This window comes from Xiphias gladius, chromosome 17 (genome assembly GCF_016859285.1).
Source record: "Xiphias gladius isolate SHS-SW01 ecotype Sanya breed wild chromosome 17, ASM1685928v1, whole genome shotgun sequence".
NCBI lineage: Eukaryota > Metazoa > Chordata > Actinopteri > Istiophoriformes > Xiphiidae > Xiphias > Xiphias gladius.
Genome location: NC_053416.1, coordinates 18,723,174 through 18,739,421, shown reverse-complemented (window position 1 = coordinate 18,739,421; position 16,248 = coordinate 18,723,174). Strand labels below are relative to the sequence as shown.

Sequence of the window (16,248 nt, the reverse complement as noted above, 5' to 3'; positions counted from 1 at the left end):
TTTATAATCATGATCCCTGACTGATCGGTTCATATTTTTGAAATCTCCTAGTAGAATTACATCAAAATGGATGCCCCCATTTTGTTTCTCCAATAATGTTTACGTTAAAGCTTGTGCAGTTGTTGGTTGGTTAAATCATTTAGAGGACAAACCAGAAGAGCTGACTCTCAAATTCTCATTTCAACACTGGGTGCTGTATTCCAAACACACCTCCTCACCACTCTGCCTCTGTGTGGTCACTGACGTTCAGAGGCCTTAGAGGTTAGTTTTTTAGGAGGCTGGAGAATTTGGTTGGTGTAAGTTGCTCATTTATAAAACACACAAATCCGCACCTAGGGTGCTCCAAGTAGCAGCATTAACTGGCATCTTGAAATTATTCTGGTTGAGTGTGAGAAGACTGATGATTCACATTTTGGGATCTTATTTTCATATAGTAGATGGCTCTTAGTCTTGCCTCTAAGCATCAGATAGTTGATGACAAATACAATAACATTCCACTGTAGGTGGAATAAGCTTATGTGGCTGTCTTTTATACACAATGTTTTGATTGTATTTTTTTTTTTTTTTTTTTTTTTAATAAAACAAATTTCTCTTTAAAGTATTTTTTGATGAATGTTGAAATTTTATTTTAAAAAATTTTCCGCAACTGACCATGATTTCTGCGCATGTTAAGCAAGCAAAAGCTTTAACGGCTGCTCACCAGCACTGGGACTGAGTCATCTATAGTGTTTATGATGGGTCATAAACATGCACCGAAGGCAAAGATTCAGGAGGTTTAGGATGCTGGGACTGTCTGTCAGTCGTGACAGACAGTTGTAAACCTGATTGTACCATTTGCAACTGCATTGATGCACTGGAAGCTGGGGTGAGTCAGACAAGGAACAAACAAGGTTGAGCTGTGACGCACCATCCTCTGCCACACCTAGAAACTGCAGAGACACTGGAGGATCATGGGAATGAAAATGTGTCAATGGATAAAGAGGGAAAGGTCACTTTAAAGGATGCTTAATGGGGCAAATCAAAGTCTGTAACATGTTCATATTGATATTCAGAACAAATTAAGAATAAGCGATGACTTTTTTTTTTAATTATTATTATCACTCCATAAAACACCCTGATTGTAAATACTGTATATATGATGTGAATGCTGAAAATCAGCCCTGTTTTGTTTGGATTGTCCAGTACTGATAATATCAAATGACTAAAATGTGAAACTGAACAGGTAGAGTTTTTACAGTAATGGGAATAGCAGTGTGCAGATGTTCAATCTCTGGGTTGGGGCAGGAAATGTGGCGAGGCAAAGATTGTGTTAGCCAAATAATTGTGCTTCTTCAGGATTAAAATTTAAAATGTTAGTATGAAATCTGGAAAAAAAAAAAGACTGGTTATTGAAAATGACTTAAAATGTAATCACTTAAAACAAAAAGAAAATCTAAACAGTGCCTTCTTTATCATCTTAGGTCGTTTGTGTGCATAAAGAGATACATATCAATTCCCAGTTTCTAAAGTATTTATCTCTGACCACTGAAAAGGAGCCTATAAAAAGGTTTTTGTAGTTTGCATGCCAATAATGTTGCCATGGCACCAAGAAACCAACATTTGATCAGGAGATACAATCTATTAAAACGTGTTGTTCAAAGTAACACTGAAGATGTAATTATCGTCCATCATTTAATTAAAATTGAGTGCAAAGACAGTTGTACAAAGGGCTGGCCTTGCAGCTTAATGAAAATAAACTGGTAACAGTGTAACTCAGACCAGCAAGAGAAGACTCCAGACAAAAACCAGTTGTTACATTTATTATCACAATAGCACAACAATCTGAGCAACTAGATATCATAACAGGAATATTTGACATTCTCCACTGGTGAAACAGTTCCTTAACAATACATAACATACTCAAAGTCTCAAGATAGATACATCACTTTGAAGCTACATAGGGGACTACCGTACACAGTATTCTATACAAGCAAGTCTGAAAAGCTTTATTTAGTCAACAACAGCTATGTGCATTTACATTGTGCTTCAGTCTCAGATTTAGTCTGAACAGCCCACATATCCAAACCTGTCCTTACATTATCTTTTTGTTTTGTTTTTAAAAAAAAAAATACTGAGTACATGTACTGTAGCTATGCAAACACAATAAACAAACATAGAGGGACAGAGCGTCATAACTGCTGGCTGCATCGTAGACTGCTTGAATAACTGAAATGTGCACTAACATTTTTGCACACAATGGCAGACCAAATCCCGACAGAAGTGACATTCACTACGTCCACAACAACAAATGACTGTCACCATGTAATCCACAAAGTCTATTCAGTCTGTTGAAGATGGAAATGGCAACTTTGTGTACAACCCTAGATTTGTGAATATATTTTATTCAAAATTGAAGACAAGACAGCCAAGGCTTTCTTCATATTGCCATCAGGAGGCAAATCCTTGTGATGTTTCTCTGATGAGGAATATAAGAGTTTATTTGTCCAATGCAGGATGAATTCAGGGAGATAGGGGCACAGTTCCAAGTTCATAACTTCTAGCACTATGTTGAATCATTACAGTGCAAAGTACGACTACATGCACTAAATTTTTATTATTTTTATATATTATTTAATATTTAATATTTTTCAGCTTTTAGCTTTAATTTTTGAGCTCTTTCAGCTGTTGATAGTTACATTTTTTTTTATGTGCAAAGAAAATATTAAAGGCCCTGAAAGCACACTTCCTCAATTAGGTTTTTATTAAGAGTAATGAGCTCCTACATGAAGGCACATTTTTGTGCCCAAGTTTGAACCGTTTTGTTTTTTTTTCACGAGAGATTTATGTGTTTCTGTTTTTGTAGGTGGTTTTCTCACTGGTTTGAAGCGGGCGGTGTGGTGTTGGAATAAGGCGGCCATGTATTTATGTAAACCAATCAGAATTTCACAACATCTGACTCAAACTCTGTTGAGAGTTGTTTGGTTTTTTGCTCGTGTTGCCAGTTAATAAACATAAAATAAAGATGATTTTCCAGACTGTTTTATTTTGTCATGAATATTTCATGTTTGTAGAAATACTGCCGATCGGTTTTCAGGGACTTTGTTTTTTTGTTTTTTTTACAAAGTGAAATATAAGGTTCAGCCCTCTTCACCATCCCAAAAAAATTCATACACTCCCTAAGGGAACTGGACCCGGGATCTCTTGTTTCTACCTTTGAAATGAGGTGTTTACACTCACAATACGGAACTTATGAGATAATGGAAATACCACAGCAAATTCTGCTCATGTATGTTTGGTGTCCTCTTTCTATACAGTGAATACACAGGTATAGCCACGTGCTGAATTTTACTCTACAGAGAATGATGATTCACAAAACTGCTATATGCGTTTTTAACCCCTAGGAAACGTTAACAATTTATCATTATTCAAACTTTATCCAAACTAAGATTTTTGTTGCTAACAGGTGTTTCTGAGATTAGGTTTTATATAAGTTAATCTTGTAGCCATAGAGAATTATTACATTGCAATATTCTCCTCAACAGGGGAGTAGGACCAGTACAGATCCCCGCCCAAAATGAGCTGAAACGGCAGTAAACACAGTCCCTCCACTTCAATGAAAACCTATCTCCGAGCCCTCTGAAAAGTGGGCTCTTAGCGTTTCTTTCCTTTTCAAAAGTCTTCATCTTGAAAGGGTGACGTGCTTTGCCTCCAGACCCCTTTCAGTTCTGACCTTTCATGACCTTTCACGTCATAAGCAGGAGGGATTTCAAAGCATTAAACAACACTACGCCACGGTTGCCTGTTGTTAAAACTTCCATTAGTGCCGCTGCGTGCAGAGCACCATGCTGAAAGCCTACATGCCTCCCTGTGGGCATGTCACTGCAGCTACACTAGGCCAGTCTGCATGTGGACGTGTAGAGGGTAGGGGTGGTAGACGAGTGGGGGCTGGGCCTGGGTGATGAAGAAGCTGCTGTAAATCGGCTCTGTCATGTACGGAGCCGGCTGATAGAAGCAGGTAACGTTGGCCGTGTTGGGGATGGCATTCTGCTCGCCCAACACCCTCAGGGCCAGGACTGTGATCATATTGAGTGTTTGTCTCCTCTCATGTCCCATCAAACACACCGTGCTTTCATCTATCACGCGTCGCAGGGTCATCAGGTAGTCGTACTTGCTTGTCTCCTCGTTGCCAATGAAATGGCACTGCAGGTAGGCCTCGATCTTCCGCTGCTGCTCACTTACATCAGGAAAGTCGATGAAGAAGCGGGAGCACATGTAACGCTCCAAGGACTTGATCTCTGTCTCGCTAGCTGGCCTGAAGTTTCTCACCAGCAGGTCGCTGTATTTTAGCAGGCCCCCTCCCCGGATCTCCTCTGGGTTGTGGGTGGCGATTAGGCGGTTGCGAAGGTGGTCCATCGCCTGTTCAAAGTCTCCGTACATGCACTCTGCTTCTACAGTGATGGTGGGCTCCCCTGCTGGCCTGGCCCATGAGCTTGACCCAGAGCCGTTTGGGACAGTGTCTGTCAGCTCAGGTTTTTGCTCATCAACCTCAGCCTGTGTGGCTATGTTCACTGCACACGTGTGGCTTTGAGTCTCTGAATCAGGGGGCTTCTTTGAGTGTTTTGGCTTAACAGTTTGTTCTACAGTTTCATTTGAGCCACTCCCATCCTGACGCGTACTGGCTGGACTGTATGTGGGAACTGTTAGAGCATCTGGATCTTCAGAGTTCTCCGACTTCGAGTCTGGTACTTTTGAGCAATGACCTTGAGTGTTATCCAGTAAAGGAGGCTTAGGCTGAAGTGGCTTGGGTATTTCTATGGGCGGAAACAGCTGTGTTGTAAGATCTGACAAATCAGTCAGTAGAGACCATTTTTCAGGCTTACTGATCATCTTCCTTGACATTTTTCTTTGTAATTTCGGTGAGGGGCAATAGTCTGGTACAACGTCCTGTGATGTGCTGCAAGTTTTCTTGGCAGGAGGAGGGAAGGAGAACTCAAGGTGTGAATCTTGTGGGTCTGAGGTATTTTCAGTCTTGCAGATTACAGAGTCTACTTTGAACTGAGCAATTTCTTCACAATTGACTATTTCCTGTGGAGCTGACTTTTCTCTATGCATCATAGACACTGGCTGGCAAGCTTGTGACTCACATAGCTCGTCATTACTCTGTAGCTTTAAACATGCCTGTGTCACCAGCGGATCCCTCACTTCTGTAAATAAAGTTTTAGGGGATGAAACTGAAGGGCAGTCACTGTGAAACTGTCCTTTCTCTTCGGTTTCTTCACACAGCTCAAACACAATGTCCTCCTCTGAATGAACATCCTCGATGCCGTTCACTTCCTCCTGCTCCTGCTCCTGCTCTAAGTTACTGCTCTCAGGTTCTAACACCCGCTGTGACTCATGCTTTCCATCTACATGCTCAATCTTTGCATGTGGTAGCTCTTTCTCGAGCACAGAAACTGCTTCATCCGGACACTGACTTTCTCTGCCGGGTGCCGTGGCTAAGTCTTTCTCATTATCCTCTTCGATATCTCGAGGAACGCTTGGCTGCTCTTGCTCTTTGTTTTCATCCTCATTGTCTCTTTTAGCCAAATTCCCAGCATTCAATGGCAACTTTCCTCCTTGTTTCCTTTCAGTCTCCCAGTAGGACTCAAGCATACGGTCTAATATTATTTGGAAGGAGTCCACACTGAACTCAAACTGTCTTCGAAGGGAACTAACAAACCTGAGCCCCAAGGTTTTAGCTCTGTTGTTAGACAGCGAGATGAGGCTCCATCTGTCATGCTCATTGAAAACTTTCACCATCTTTTGCACGTAGGCTTCCTTCATTGTCAGGCAGGTAATCTTCCGTCTGTTAACTCCACAAGGGAGGAGGTCTCGTAGGCTTCCCAGCACCACCTCCTTAATAACCTGGAAGTCCTCCTGCCTGGGCAGCTCCACTCCAAATATGATGTCTAAATCTCTGTAACCCAGGCCATTCTCTCTCACCAGGACATGGCTAGCAGTTGCGCCATTAAGGCGTATATCTTTCACCTGGATGTCTCTTTCGACCAGCCGGTCCTTCACCACACGAATGATGTCTTTTGCTCTCACCTGCAGTGTGGGAAAATTTCCCCGTCCATGGATGGGGATTACCTCTGTCAAGACCTTGTCCAGAGCTTGGACTTGCTCAAGGGTTAAGTTGTGGAACCTCTTCTCCATTTGAAGCTCCATCATCCTTACCTGTGAAATAGAGGTCTGACATATGTATCACATTATGGCTAATGTCTGTTGTAGTCTAAAAAACTGGGCTTTTTCTTAGATGAGCATAAACCACAACCCTTGTCCTTTTGTCTTCTGTGCAAGATGCCCTTTACAAATGGCAATGTGTACTGAGAATGCTTTTTTTTTCTTTACGTGTTGTCTGTATCATCCCAGCACCTTATCTACATCCTTATCCTTGAAAATATTTTTTACTAATTTGTTTACTTGAAACTCTAGTCCTTAGCATTTGCTCTTTTGTTTTCATCCTCTCCTGAAAGTCTCAAATCCACAAATGCATTCAAATAAGTACCAATCACTGTGCTTTTGTCAGAGATGTGTTCACCCTTGGTCTTCTCTGATTGCAGTATGTCCTAAGCTATGTGGCATTGTTTATCAGCTAGATTTGAAATTCAGCAATAAGCATAAAGGGCAGCAACATACCCAAAGTGAGCTCTGAGGACTGATGAAGGATTAAGTCGCCTGGCTTGCTGCCACTAGGTGGCAACAGCATGATAACATATGGCGTCAACTAAATGGCACAGTAAGGGCTCAAACATAGGCCACTGGTGATGCACTGGACCTAATTTAATTTTTCCATGTTGAACTTGCACAGAAAAATTCAACAAGCAACAAGTTTATCTGCAACATGCAAGTAAAAAAAATGTGCTCTCAGTTTTATTTCTTAAACAGATCGGGAATTAATATTCTACAGATGAATGGCAACATGGCTATCGTAATAAACAGATTTGTGTTTCAACTAATCTAGTCCAGAGGACAAATTTGTAAACTGTGGCTATTTCGAGCTGTGAATAAGATTAATGTGTCTACTTTGCAACTCCTCCCAGAATGCTTTGTGAGTTTTGAAAGGAACTTTTTTTTTTTCTGAGTGATACAATAGATTCCAGTGGCAATGCGAACGTCAGAAAGCTGTTTCTCATGCCATTTAATTTGCTGGTCACGCAAGATAAACATTTAGCAGGTGCCATGTCGCATTTCCTCTACGATCATGCACCCATCTGCTAGTTACAGGTGACTCACCTGTGTGTCATTCACTGGCTTTCAGCTACAGGGACAACCTGGTTGATAGATCTATTTGAGGCACACAGGACATGTCTGTTTACACTGCGCCTGTATGTATAAACACTCTTCCTCTGAAATAGGAGCACTAAGGCTTGTTATGCCAATCTAAGCATATAATGCTGTGGTTATACACTTGGCTGCATAATATTGCTCATAAACAGCATGCAGTTGATTGACGATGTGTTTATTGCTGCTGTTATAATGTGAAAACAGTGTATTTATAAGAGGGAGAAGAGTACCTCATTATTGATGTTCACTGATTCACTCACTACTGAGGAAAATATTGGATTTATTTTTTGCCTGTTTTAGGCTTTAAAGGACCCTCATACTCTCAGACACATTTATGCCAACAGTAGAGATGAGGGATCAGTTAAGGATCCTCAGGGTGTCTTGAAACATGAATGCTCTCATCATCCCCGCACTCATAATAAAGTCCTTTTAATTATCTTTTTTTTTTTTTGGTTTGCCTTTATGCTTTACCCAATGCTAGCATGCTAAAATATATATACATTTCTAAAAAGAAGCAGGGGATTAAATTTTGCTCATTTCTCACTGGATTTTTCTGTTGAAACAAATAATGTAGAGAAAAGAATCTCACAACCAAAAACACCACAGAGAGGAGCTTTAGTGTGTACATCTAAGTGTACACTATATAAATTGTGAAGTTGGGTTACTTTTGAGCAAGTGGTTACACTGCTATTTCTCTTCCTGCCGCTCCACAATAATAATAGTCGCAAATATTTTTTTCCAGATGTATGTGAATCAGTGCGATTTCGTAAAAGCTTGAGAGAAAATTTGACAGTGCACCAACTTTCTGGTCATCAGATCTATGGTGCTTTAAGTATCATCTAAGATTGTTGTTATCATTATTATTATTATTATTATTATTATTATTATTACTATTATTATTATACTCACTTATTTTGTGTATAAAGCCAAAGGTGATTCCTGTTCCTTGTTTTAGTTTAGCATTTTTATTTTAGATATAATTTTGACAATGATACAAAAATAAAAACTGCTTAAAAAACGTATTTTTTGCATTTTAATACATTACATAAAATACATCTAGAGTTACAAAAGCTTTATGTAAATAGTTTAAATGATATTTGATATGTCAGTTGCCGCGTCGATTTCATTTGTATTGTTTTCAACCCGACCTGGCCATGCGATGCACTGTAAACGGCACCTGATCATCTGTTGAGTGCACACACACAGTACGTGAACAGCCCACCGCTTCCTCAGCCTACGTTAGTATTTGGCGGTCATCCGCGTATCTTCGTTCAGCGGCCGTAGCTCGGGGCACAGGGAAGCATGGCCCACAGCAGCCTCTAGTGAACCTCGCGGGTTACATCAGCTCGGTCCTGCAGCAGGACTGCTCCTCTGCCTCTTGGCTTCTCTATAGATAAGACTATATGAGTCATACAGCCACTGAACGCGGCACCACTCGCTGGCTCTCCCGGATCCTCCCCCCCCCCGTGCGCTAGAAAAACGACGCAAAATGCAGCACTTCAGGTGGCGTTCGGGGTTGTGACACTCACGAAATGTTTCATCGGTGAGCCCGGCGAGGGAAATACGGCCCATTGCAGACGATATTATTCAGCCTATGGATTGTCGTGATCTGGAGACATACATGTTGACGGGCGTTTTTCAAAAACTGCTATGACCAACATTTTTGCACAGGCCACTTGTTCCTTAATGGTTCACTGCAGCCATTGTATGCTGTCCTCTGAACTCAAAATGTTGCCAATGTAGCAACTCACTAAATCACTAGTTAGTTCAAGATGAGCCCGGAATCTATGTTTTATGGTCCATTTACACATGAATGCAGCTCGCAAGTTGACAGCCGGCTCGAGTAAATGAAACGGACCAATATTTTGGAGGAAACTGCCTTAATACTGGAGGGGGGGGAAGAGTTGAGGTTAACTGCGTTTTGCCAGAATGAGACACAATAACACAACAGTCGCGCAATTTAAATTTAAAAAAAAAAAAAAAAAAAACTCACCTGGTTTGTGGCCAAAATTAAAATGGAAAGTAAAGCCAGAGCAGCAACACAAGAAAAGAAATAAAGAGTGAGATACCCAACAGGTTTATCCGACTCCGTCGGAGAGGTTGATGCTGAAGTTAACACGGACAGTTTCCTCTCAGCTCAGGAGCACTGTTTCCATGGCAATCAGGCGTCACGAAATTTACGGTAAATCACGACGCCGGGTCTCTCTCTAACTACCAAGCGACGGTCACTCAAGTTTGAAACAAACGGTGTATCTCGGGGCCGTCCAAACACTTGGATAAAGTTGGACTTTTATTGGTGGAGCCCACGGGTACGTCAGGCCGAGCTACCGGCGTGCCACCGCACTGCCGAGGAGCTGTTGCGGGGTGAACATCACATCAGACGGAGTGAGTCATCCTCTCTCCCCGCCGTGATCCACACCGTAAATCTAATCATCAATCGGCCGTTTTCACCGCCCACCACCCCGCCGCTACAACACCGCGTCCGCTTATATCTGACTGAATCCACTCGCACATACGCAACAAAGCGGAGGCGCGGATAAAAACGTTAAAAGTGTCGTGTTTGAATGTTAAAGGTTAGTTGTTGTTTTTTTCTCTCTCTCTTTTCATTCACATTTTTCCGGGGGGAGGGGGCAGTTTCCTCGTGACGTCGATATGGAATACCGCCACCACGTGACTATGACGTCGTTCGTATTTTGGTAAGACATCAGGAAGTGCCGGAGAAGGCGAAGACCGAAACGCGAAAGGCTGAAGTTTCACAGACGGGTTTCGCTTTATTTAACTACCCTTTTGTGGATTGTCCGTAAGGATTCCATCGTTTAACTGTTGAATCCGCGAAGAGCCGCCTCAAGATGCCGATGATCGAAAGTATCCTTTTAAACCAGTGGTGAGAAGGGGAGATGAGACCGTGGTGTAACGTCAATACGAGGGCTCAGAGAGCGACCTCAACACCGTAGTTTATGGCGAGGCTGGCGAGATTTACGTGTGACAGACACATGGAACATCGCGAAATAGGTCAGATATCCACCAAAGCCACAAATGCTGCCTTATTCAATTACTTGGACATTTCCCAGTCAGTTCCAGGCGTCGTGCAAGGGGAGAGAACCGGACTGAAGGCCTGGAAAGCTTCATTGCTAATGGCTGGAAATACCCAACAACAGTAACCGGGTGGTTTAACCGTTTCACCGTGCAGTCAGGCTGTCAGTTAGAACTCTAAATGATGAAGGCAAGAACTGATGTGTGTTTTACCTGGTATTCCTGTCATGGCTGTCTTTAATTTAACACAGCACCGTGAAGGTTTCTCGGGAACAACACAAACATAAGCAAATGAAAGGGAAACTCCAGTAATACCAGGTACATAACCTGTATTTGTCACTGCATAAATACAGAGTCAAGAGGTATTTCAAACTTTAACCTATAGCTTGACAGATATTGGATATTTGGGGGCTAATATTGAAAATAAATATTTGGTCATTTAAAAAATCCCGTGACAGTATATTGTCCAAATAGTATTTTTTTTAACATAAACAATAGGTTCGATACTACTCTCTTATAACTTTCTATTTTTCTTTTTTTTTTAAGTATTCTGATCAAGATGACTACTGAGCATTACCTTTTACAGTTAAAAAAAAATCAACTTATCACTGCTCTCTCGTGGAAAAACTCTTTAATGGAGACACTGTTTGCAAATGACCTCAAACTTAGTTTCACAGTCATGTTCTGACATTTCTTGTTACTTACCAGCCAACATATACACTAATGCCAAGATATCGGCATGGCAGATTTATTGGTCTAGCTCTCCTTTAAAACCTGTTAAAGTAAGAAAGTAGGAACATACACGCGAGGCTGGATTACTAACTGAGCAAAGTAGGCAACTCTCCTGGACCCCAAGACTCTTAGGGGGCCCCAAAGACTCCAGGTTTAACGTGTGGCAGATATTTTGTGGTAATTTGATTAACTGCAAATTTGTAGGGATGCGCCAAAGTTTTTTCACCCAATACTATTTTAGATACCTCAACTCAAGTTAATGGTCTGATACCAGTGCTTGCTTTTAGTCAAATTGACAATCTGCATAGCTCATTATAGAGCACATGGAAATATGTTTTATGCAAGTTAAGCATAATGGCCAGGAATTTCCTGGCGACCTTATGTGAAAGGATATAATTGATAGCAGAAGCATGGAATTTTATAGCAGCATTGACAGAGAAACTATATTTAATTTGGATTGGTCACATCAGCTCCAATACCTCATCCACTTTATGGGGTCAGCATCGCTGCCAAAACCAGTCTTTTGGATCGGATGGGTGCATCCCTACAAATTTGTCTGGTAAAACTGTATACACCACTCAAGCACAGTATAAACTGAAATGATAGGGCCTTAAGGCAACTTAATACTAAACAAAAATCTCTGCTTAAACAGGTTACCACAAACTAATTACTAAATAATGCATACACAATGTGGGCCCCAGAAAGGGGCAAAAAGTAGTATAGTCTTGATCAAACACATTTCCAACAGAAATGACAGGATTTGAGTTGAGACAACTAAGTGACAAGTAATAACCACCGCCATCTCCTCGTGCAGCTCTCACACAAAATACAGAGCTTTTAAGTTATCCACAGTAATAAAAGTGGTCATCCAAGGTTGCTCGTTGTCTTTCTTTGGACTTTTTTTTTCTTTAACATCGCATTTCAGAGCATCTCTTCAATTTAAAGTTTGCTGCCAAAGAACTCCAAAGAAACTCCAAGAAATGTGACAAAGAGGAGAAAATAGAGAAGACTAAAGTCAAGAAAGTAAGTTGCACTTCTGAAGCCAGACATCAAAATAACACATTATTGGAGGTCGCTGACTGGTGTCGGCTGCATAAGATTTTACTGAGCCACTTTATTTTTACGTCGTGTCTAGGCCATCCAGAAGGGGAATATGGAGGTGGCGAGGATCCATGCAGAGAACGCCATCAGACAGAAGAACCAGTCTGTGAACTTCCTGAGGATGAGCGCTCGTGTAGATGCAGTTGCAGCAAGGGTCCAAACTGCAGTTACAATGAACCAGGTATGATGAAAACAGGGTCACTGCACACTGCTGTAGGCCTAGAGAATCGGTTACAGGCGGAAGATTGACATTCCAGACTTAAGAAAGCTTGTTTGTTTTCATTTTGGTTTCAGTTGTAGTGATGGTGTTTCATTTCACAGGTCACAAAATCTATGGCTGGAGTGGTGAAAGGCATGGATGCCACGCTGAAGAGTATGAATTTGGAAAAGGTGGGGTGTCATTTAAACTTGAAAATACTATTGTCTTTCGTCTTTAAATGATCAAACAATTCACCAACCTCTCTTTTCAGATTTCAGCTCTCATGGACAAATTTGAACACCAGTTTGAGACTCTGGATGTTCAGACAGCCCAAATGGAGGACACCATGAGCAGCACAACAACACTCACGACACCACAGGTACGTTTTCTTAAACTACTCTTATCATATTTCCTTTTGTCTGACAGTGTTTTAAAGACGAACACGTTCACTGTATATCTAATGTGTCTAATGTTTAACGTGTGCTTCAGAATCAAGTGGAGTCATTGCTGCATGAAATGGCCGATGAAGCAGGGTAACCTTTTCATATTTGATCCCAGTATTTATTGTGAAATGATGTTTGTTCACATATACAGGTGTATGCAGTAAATAGTGGTGGTTATTTAAAAAAAATTGATAGACATTTGAGGACTGTTGTAGAAAGCTTTATTGAGTATTGTGTAAGCAAAGGTGTTTGTATCTTTAATCTCAAAGTAAGTTTTAAAAGTTGGTGTGTGCATCGTGTTTAGATTGGACCTGAACATGGAGCTCCCTCAGGGACAGACAGGATCAGTGGGTACCAGCGTCGCCTCTGCAGAACAGGTACACTTGCTTTTTGCAACTTCCTTGTCAGGTCACATTTGGCACATATAACCTTAAATATACATCCAAACCTCACTACTGTTACTGCTACATGAACCTGATTATTTGTCAAAACTTAAATTGTCATATAGACCTAGTGAAAAAGACACAGGTAATGTGATTACAGAAAAAGAAATGTAAACTGTGTTTGTCAAACAAAGACTTTAAAAATGCAGTATTTGCAAAAAGCCTAATGAAATGTATTTTCCAAATAACCCCGATTCTTCTGTCATCTTCATCTTCCTCGTTCATGCCTGTTTTTAATTCTCTCTTTTCCAAAGGATGAACTCTCTCAAAGGCTCGCCAAACTCAGAGATCAGATGTGAAAGATGACTGCAGTGGACTGGCAATAGAGCTCTAAAAACGCCTGTACACTACCTTAATATTACTCCCAAACACATTTTATTTACATCATGTTTTCTCTCCTCTTTACATCTCATGTGTCTTTCTCAAGGAGCTACTGTATCTTTTTTTTTTTTTTTTTTTCCCCTCAGACAATGGCCCTTTTTGATTGTCTGTTGGTGATGACCTCACAGAGATTTGCATTGTTCTTTGGACACCTCAAACTAACAGAACTGCACGATATGGAATATATATGTATTTCTTAAAAATACATAATCACCAATAAAGGAGATCTAATTTAACTTCATTGTTAATTATGTATAGTTAAGAACTCCATACATAAAAATAATGTGGATCGTGGCAGTTATTACCCTGCATATAATTTATAGGCCCATTTCATATACTCATTGTGTATAAGCTTAAGGTTTTGGATGATAGTGAAAGACTGACCCCCCCCCCGCCTGCTTTACTGGTGAACAGACTTCTTGTTATGATTTGTTGTATTTTACTTCTGACAAATATTTTGAGAAGATACTGGATGATTGGCCCGTGTGTTTGTCCGGTCGTCGTGGGTGATTTCACTAATTTTTTTTTTTTTTTGTGGGAAGGGGTTCCAGTTTGGAGATTACATACAGTAGGTAAAGAATAAAGTTTTATAATACTTTTATCGCTTGCCTTTTCAATAAATTTATAATTTTCAGGAATCCCATATAAATCTGTCTTTTTTCTGTAGTGGAACGTGTATTTTGAAAAACAAACTCATACTGTATATCTTTGGCTCTATGACATCTCAGAGATAGTAGTGTGTTTTTCTGTTGAAGTATAGGCACTTAAAACTGTCGGGCTGAACAGGAGATAAAAGGTATCATTAATCAAAATTATGCCGGTACCAACATTTCTAAGTAGAGTCCAGATTGAGAACTATTTGTGTCCAATAGAAAATAAATGCCATATATGCAGTAATCGTCCTCAGAGAACCACAAGTATTAAATACTTAATTCTTGACATAAAATACTCACACTTCAGCAGCTGCGATTAAAAGTTCAGTCAGTATTAATCATTCATAGTTTGGCAGAAATGTGGCGCTAATAGTTAAATATGTAATATGCTCTCTCCTTGCTTTTCGTGTGAGATTCCCAAATGCAGATTATTTCTGACCACAGCATTGCAAGTGACATCTTTCATTCACTCGTCAACCAAAAGGGGACAAATGGTCCAAATTAGCTGCTTTCTCTCTCTCTCTCTTCTCTCCCTCTCTCTACGCCCTCTGTCTGTTGCTGCTGTGTCCCTCTCGGTAATCATAGTTCCCTTCTAGTGAAGTCCTTACTTCAAATTAATCTTTGAATTTTCTGCTCCACTGCATGCAGATGAAATCAGAGCTAATCTATCACTGTGGGCTTTAAAGACGTACATTTCTGTGTAAGAAAAATCTGACTTCTCGTCAGTTGAACCATGCTTACTGAGCGAGATGACATTGGCATTCCCTTCAGGGCAATGGGAAGATTGTTATCATATCTGGTTTTTCAAGTGTTTCATGGTTTCAAGAGCCTTTGCATTAATATACAGAATTTCTTTAGTCAATGACAGCCCCAGTAAACAGTATAGATAAAGTAGGTGACATCATTGCAAGTACATGAAATCTTGCAATGTTGGCAGACTACTGCACATCATTTATTTCTCTGGTCTCTTCCTTTGACAGACTATTGGTCAAACAGCATATTTTGCTCCTTAGATGTAGCCATACTGTATATCAGACATACGCATACCATACCATGTGTACATGGTACTGTATGTAAATATAACTTGGTTAACTTAAGATTGGTGTATGTGTTAGGCTAACTGTTGTAAGGCATGAGAGGTCTGGTTGTACAGTGAAGCCTCTCTGCTTAACTGATGATATACTACTAATACCTTTTATTATTCTAATTAAATTAGGTGTTCATTGCCCTCTAGTGGTCACGGTGGGAAACTACAACTCCATATTCTTCAGTGGGAAAAATACATTCTATTACAACAGCCTTGCAATAAATACAAAATTTCTATAGTATCCACCGCATTTAAGTGCATTTCGTGGGGAGGACAGTTTTTTTTTAACCTTGAAAGTGTTTTCCAGATGTGGTAGTCTGCTTATGTCCTGCCCTTTTAACACGCATTTGACGGAGGTCGTGGGTGTATGGAATCATGACTGTTCACTGTTCGCCATCTGGTGGTCACGTCTGGAACTGCAACACTATATTCATTTCTGTAGATTTAACAATACCGACATGTAAATGGAATTAGTGTGGCTATTATAAGTAATGACTGTATGTGTGATGATTATCAATCGCCAGATGGTTTGATAAAAGCTTTGTTTTGTTCGGAGAGAGAGTCTCATACCAACGTCAAGACAGGCGTGATAGCATAGTAACACTTCCTGTGCACCCTTTCAAAATAAATTAAAATTTTTAAATTAAGCACCCCGCCGTTGAAAAAAAATGAGCCTATGAGCGAAATATGCGTTGAAGCTGGCACAACTTAACGCACTTCCAAGGTGCGTGGAGAAGAGAAAAAGTCTGAAGAGGTACTCCAGAAACAACCTTATTAATAGACCAACACGTTCCAGCTTATGGCCCTCACCCAGGCCCTGGTTGGTCTTCGAAAGGTGAAAGTTATTTCACAAATGGGTGAATTTCATATT

General features: G+C 40.5%; 2 protein-coding genes across 3 annotated transcripts; one reads left to right on the top strand and one right to left on the bottom strand.

The window, feature by feature from the left end:
* Nucleotides 1-1,801: 1,801 nt before the first annotated feature.
* Nucleotides 1,802-9,689, bottom strand: LOC120802832. Of its 2 annotated transcripts, none has more exons than XM_040151000.1 (2): nucleotides 9,299-9,689; nucleotides 1,802-6,195 (listed from the first exon to the last, which is right to left on the bottom strand). In XM_040151000.1, the coding sequence occupies exon 2, from the start codon at nucleotides 6,187-6,189 to the stop codon at nucleotides 3,865-3,867; it is 2,325 nt and encodes a 774-aa protein (XP_040006934.1). In that variant the 5' UTR covers nucleotides 6,190-6,195; nucleotides 9,299-9,689; the 3' UTR covers nucleotides 1,802-3,864. The 2 variants fall into 2 exon arrangements, with proteins under 2 accessions (XP_040006934.1, XP_040006935.1); XM_040151001.1 differs by having other exon boundaries at nucleotides 9,375-9,689.
* Nucleotides 9,477-14,275, top strand: LOC120802833 (charged multivesicular body protein 1b). Its single transcript, XM_040151002.1, has 9 exons — nucleotides 9,477-10,170; nucleotides 11,996-12,093; nucleotides 12,206-12,352; nucleotides 12,493-12,561; nucleotides 12,642-12,749; nucleotides 12,860-12,903; nucleotides 13,118-13,190; nucleotides 13,511-13,598; nucleotides 13,724-14,275. The coding sequence occupies exons 1-8, from the start codon at nucleotides 10,155-10,157 to the stop codon at nucleotides 13,553-13,555; spliced, it is 600 nt and encodes a 199-aa protein (XP_040006936.1). The 5' UTR covers nucleotides 9,477-10,154; the 3' UTR covers nucleotides 13,556-13,598; nucleotides 13,724-14,275.
* The last annotated feature ends 1,973 nt before the right edge of the window (nucleotides 14,276-16,248 follow it).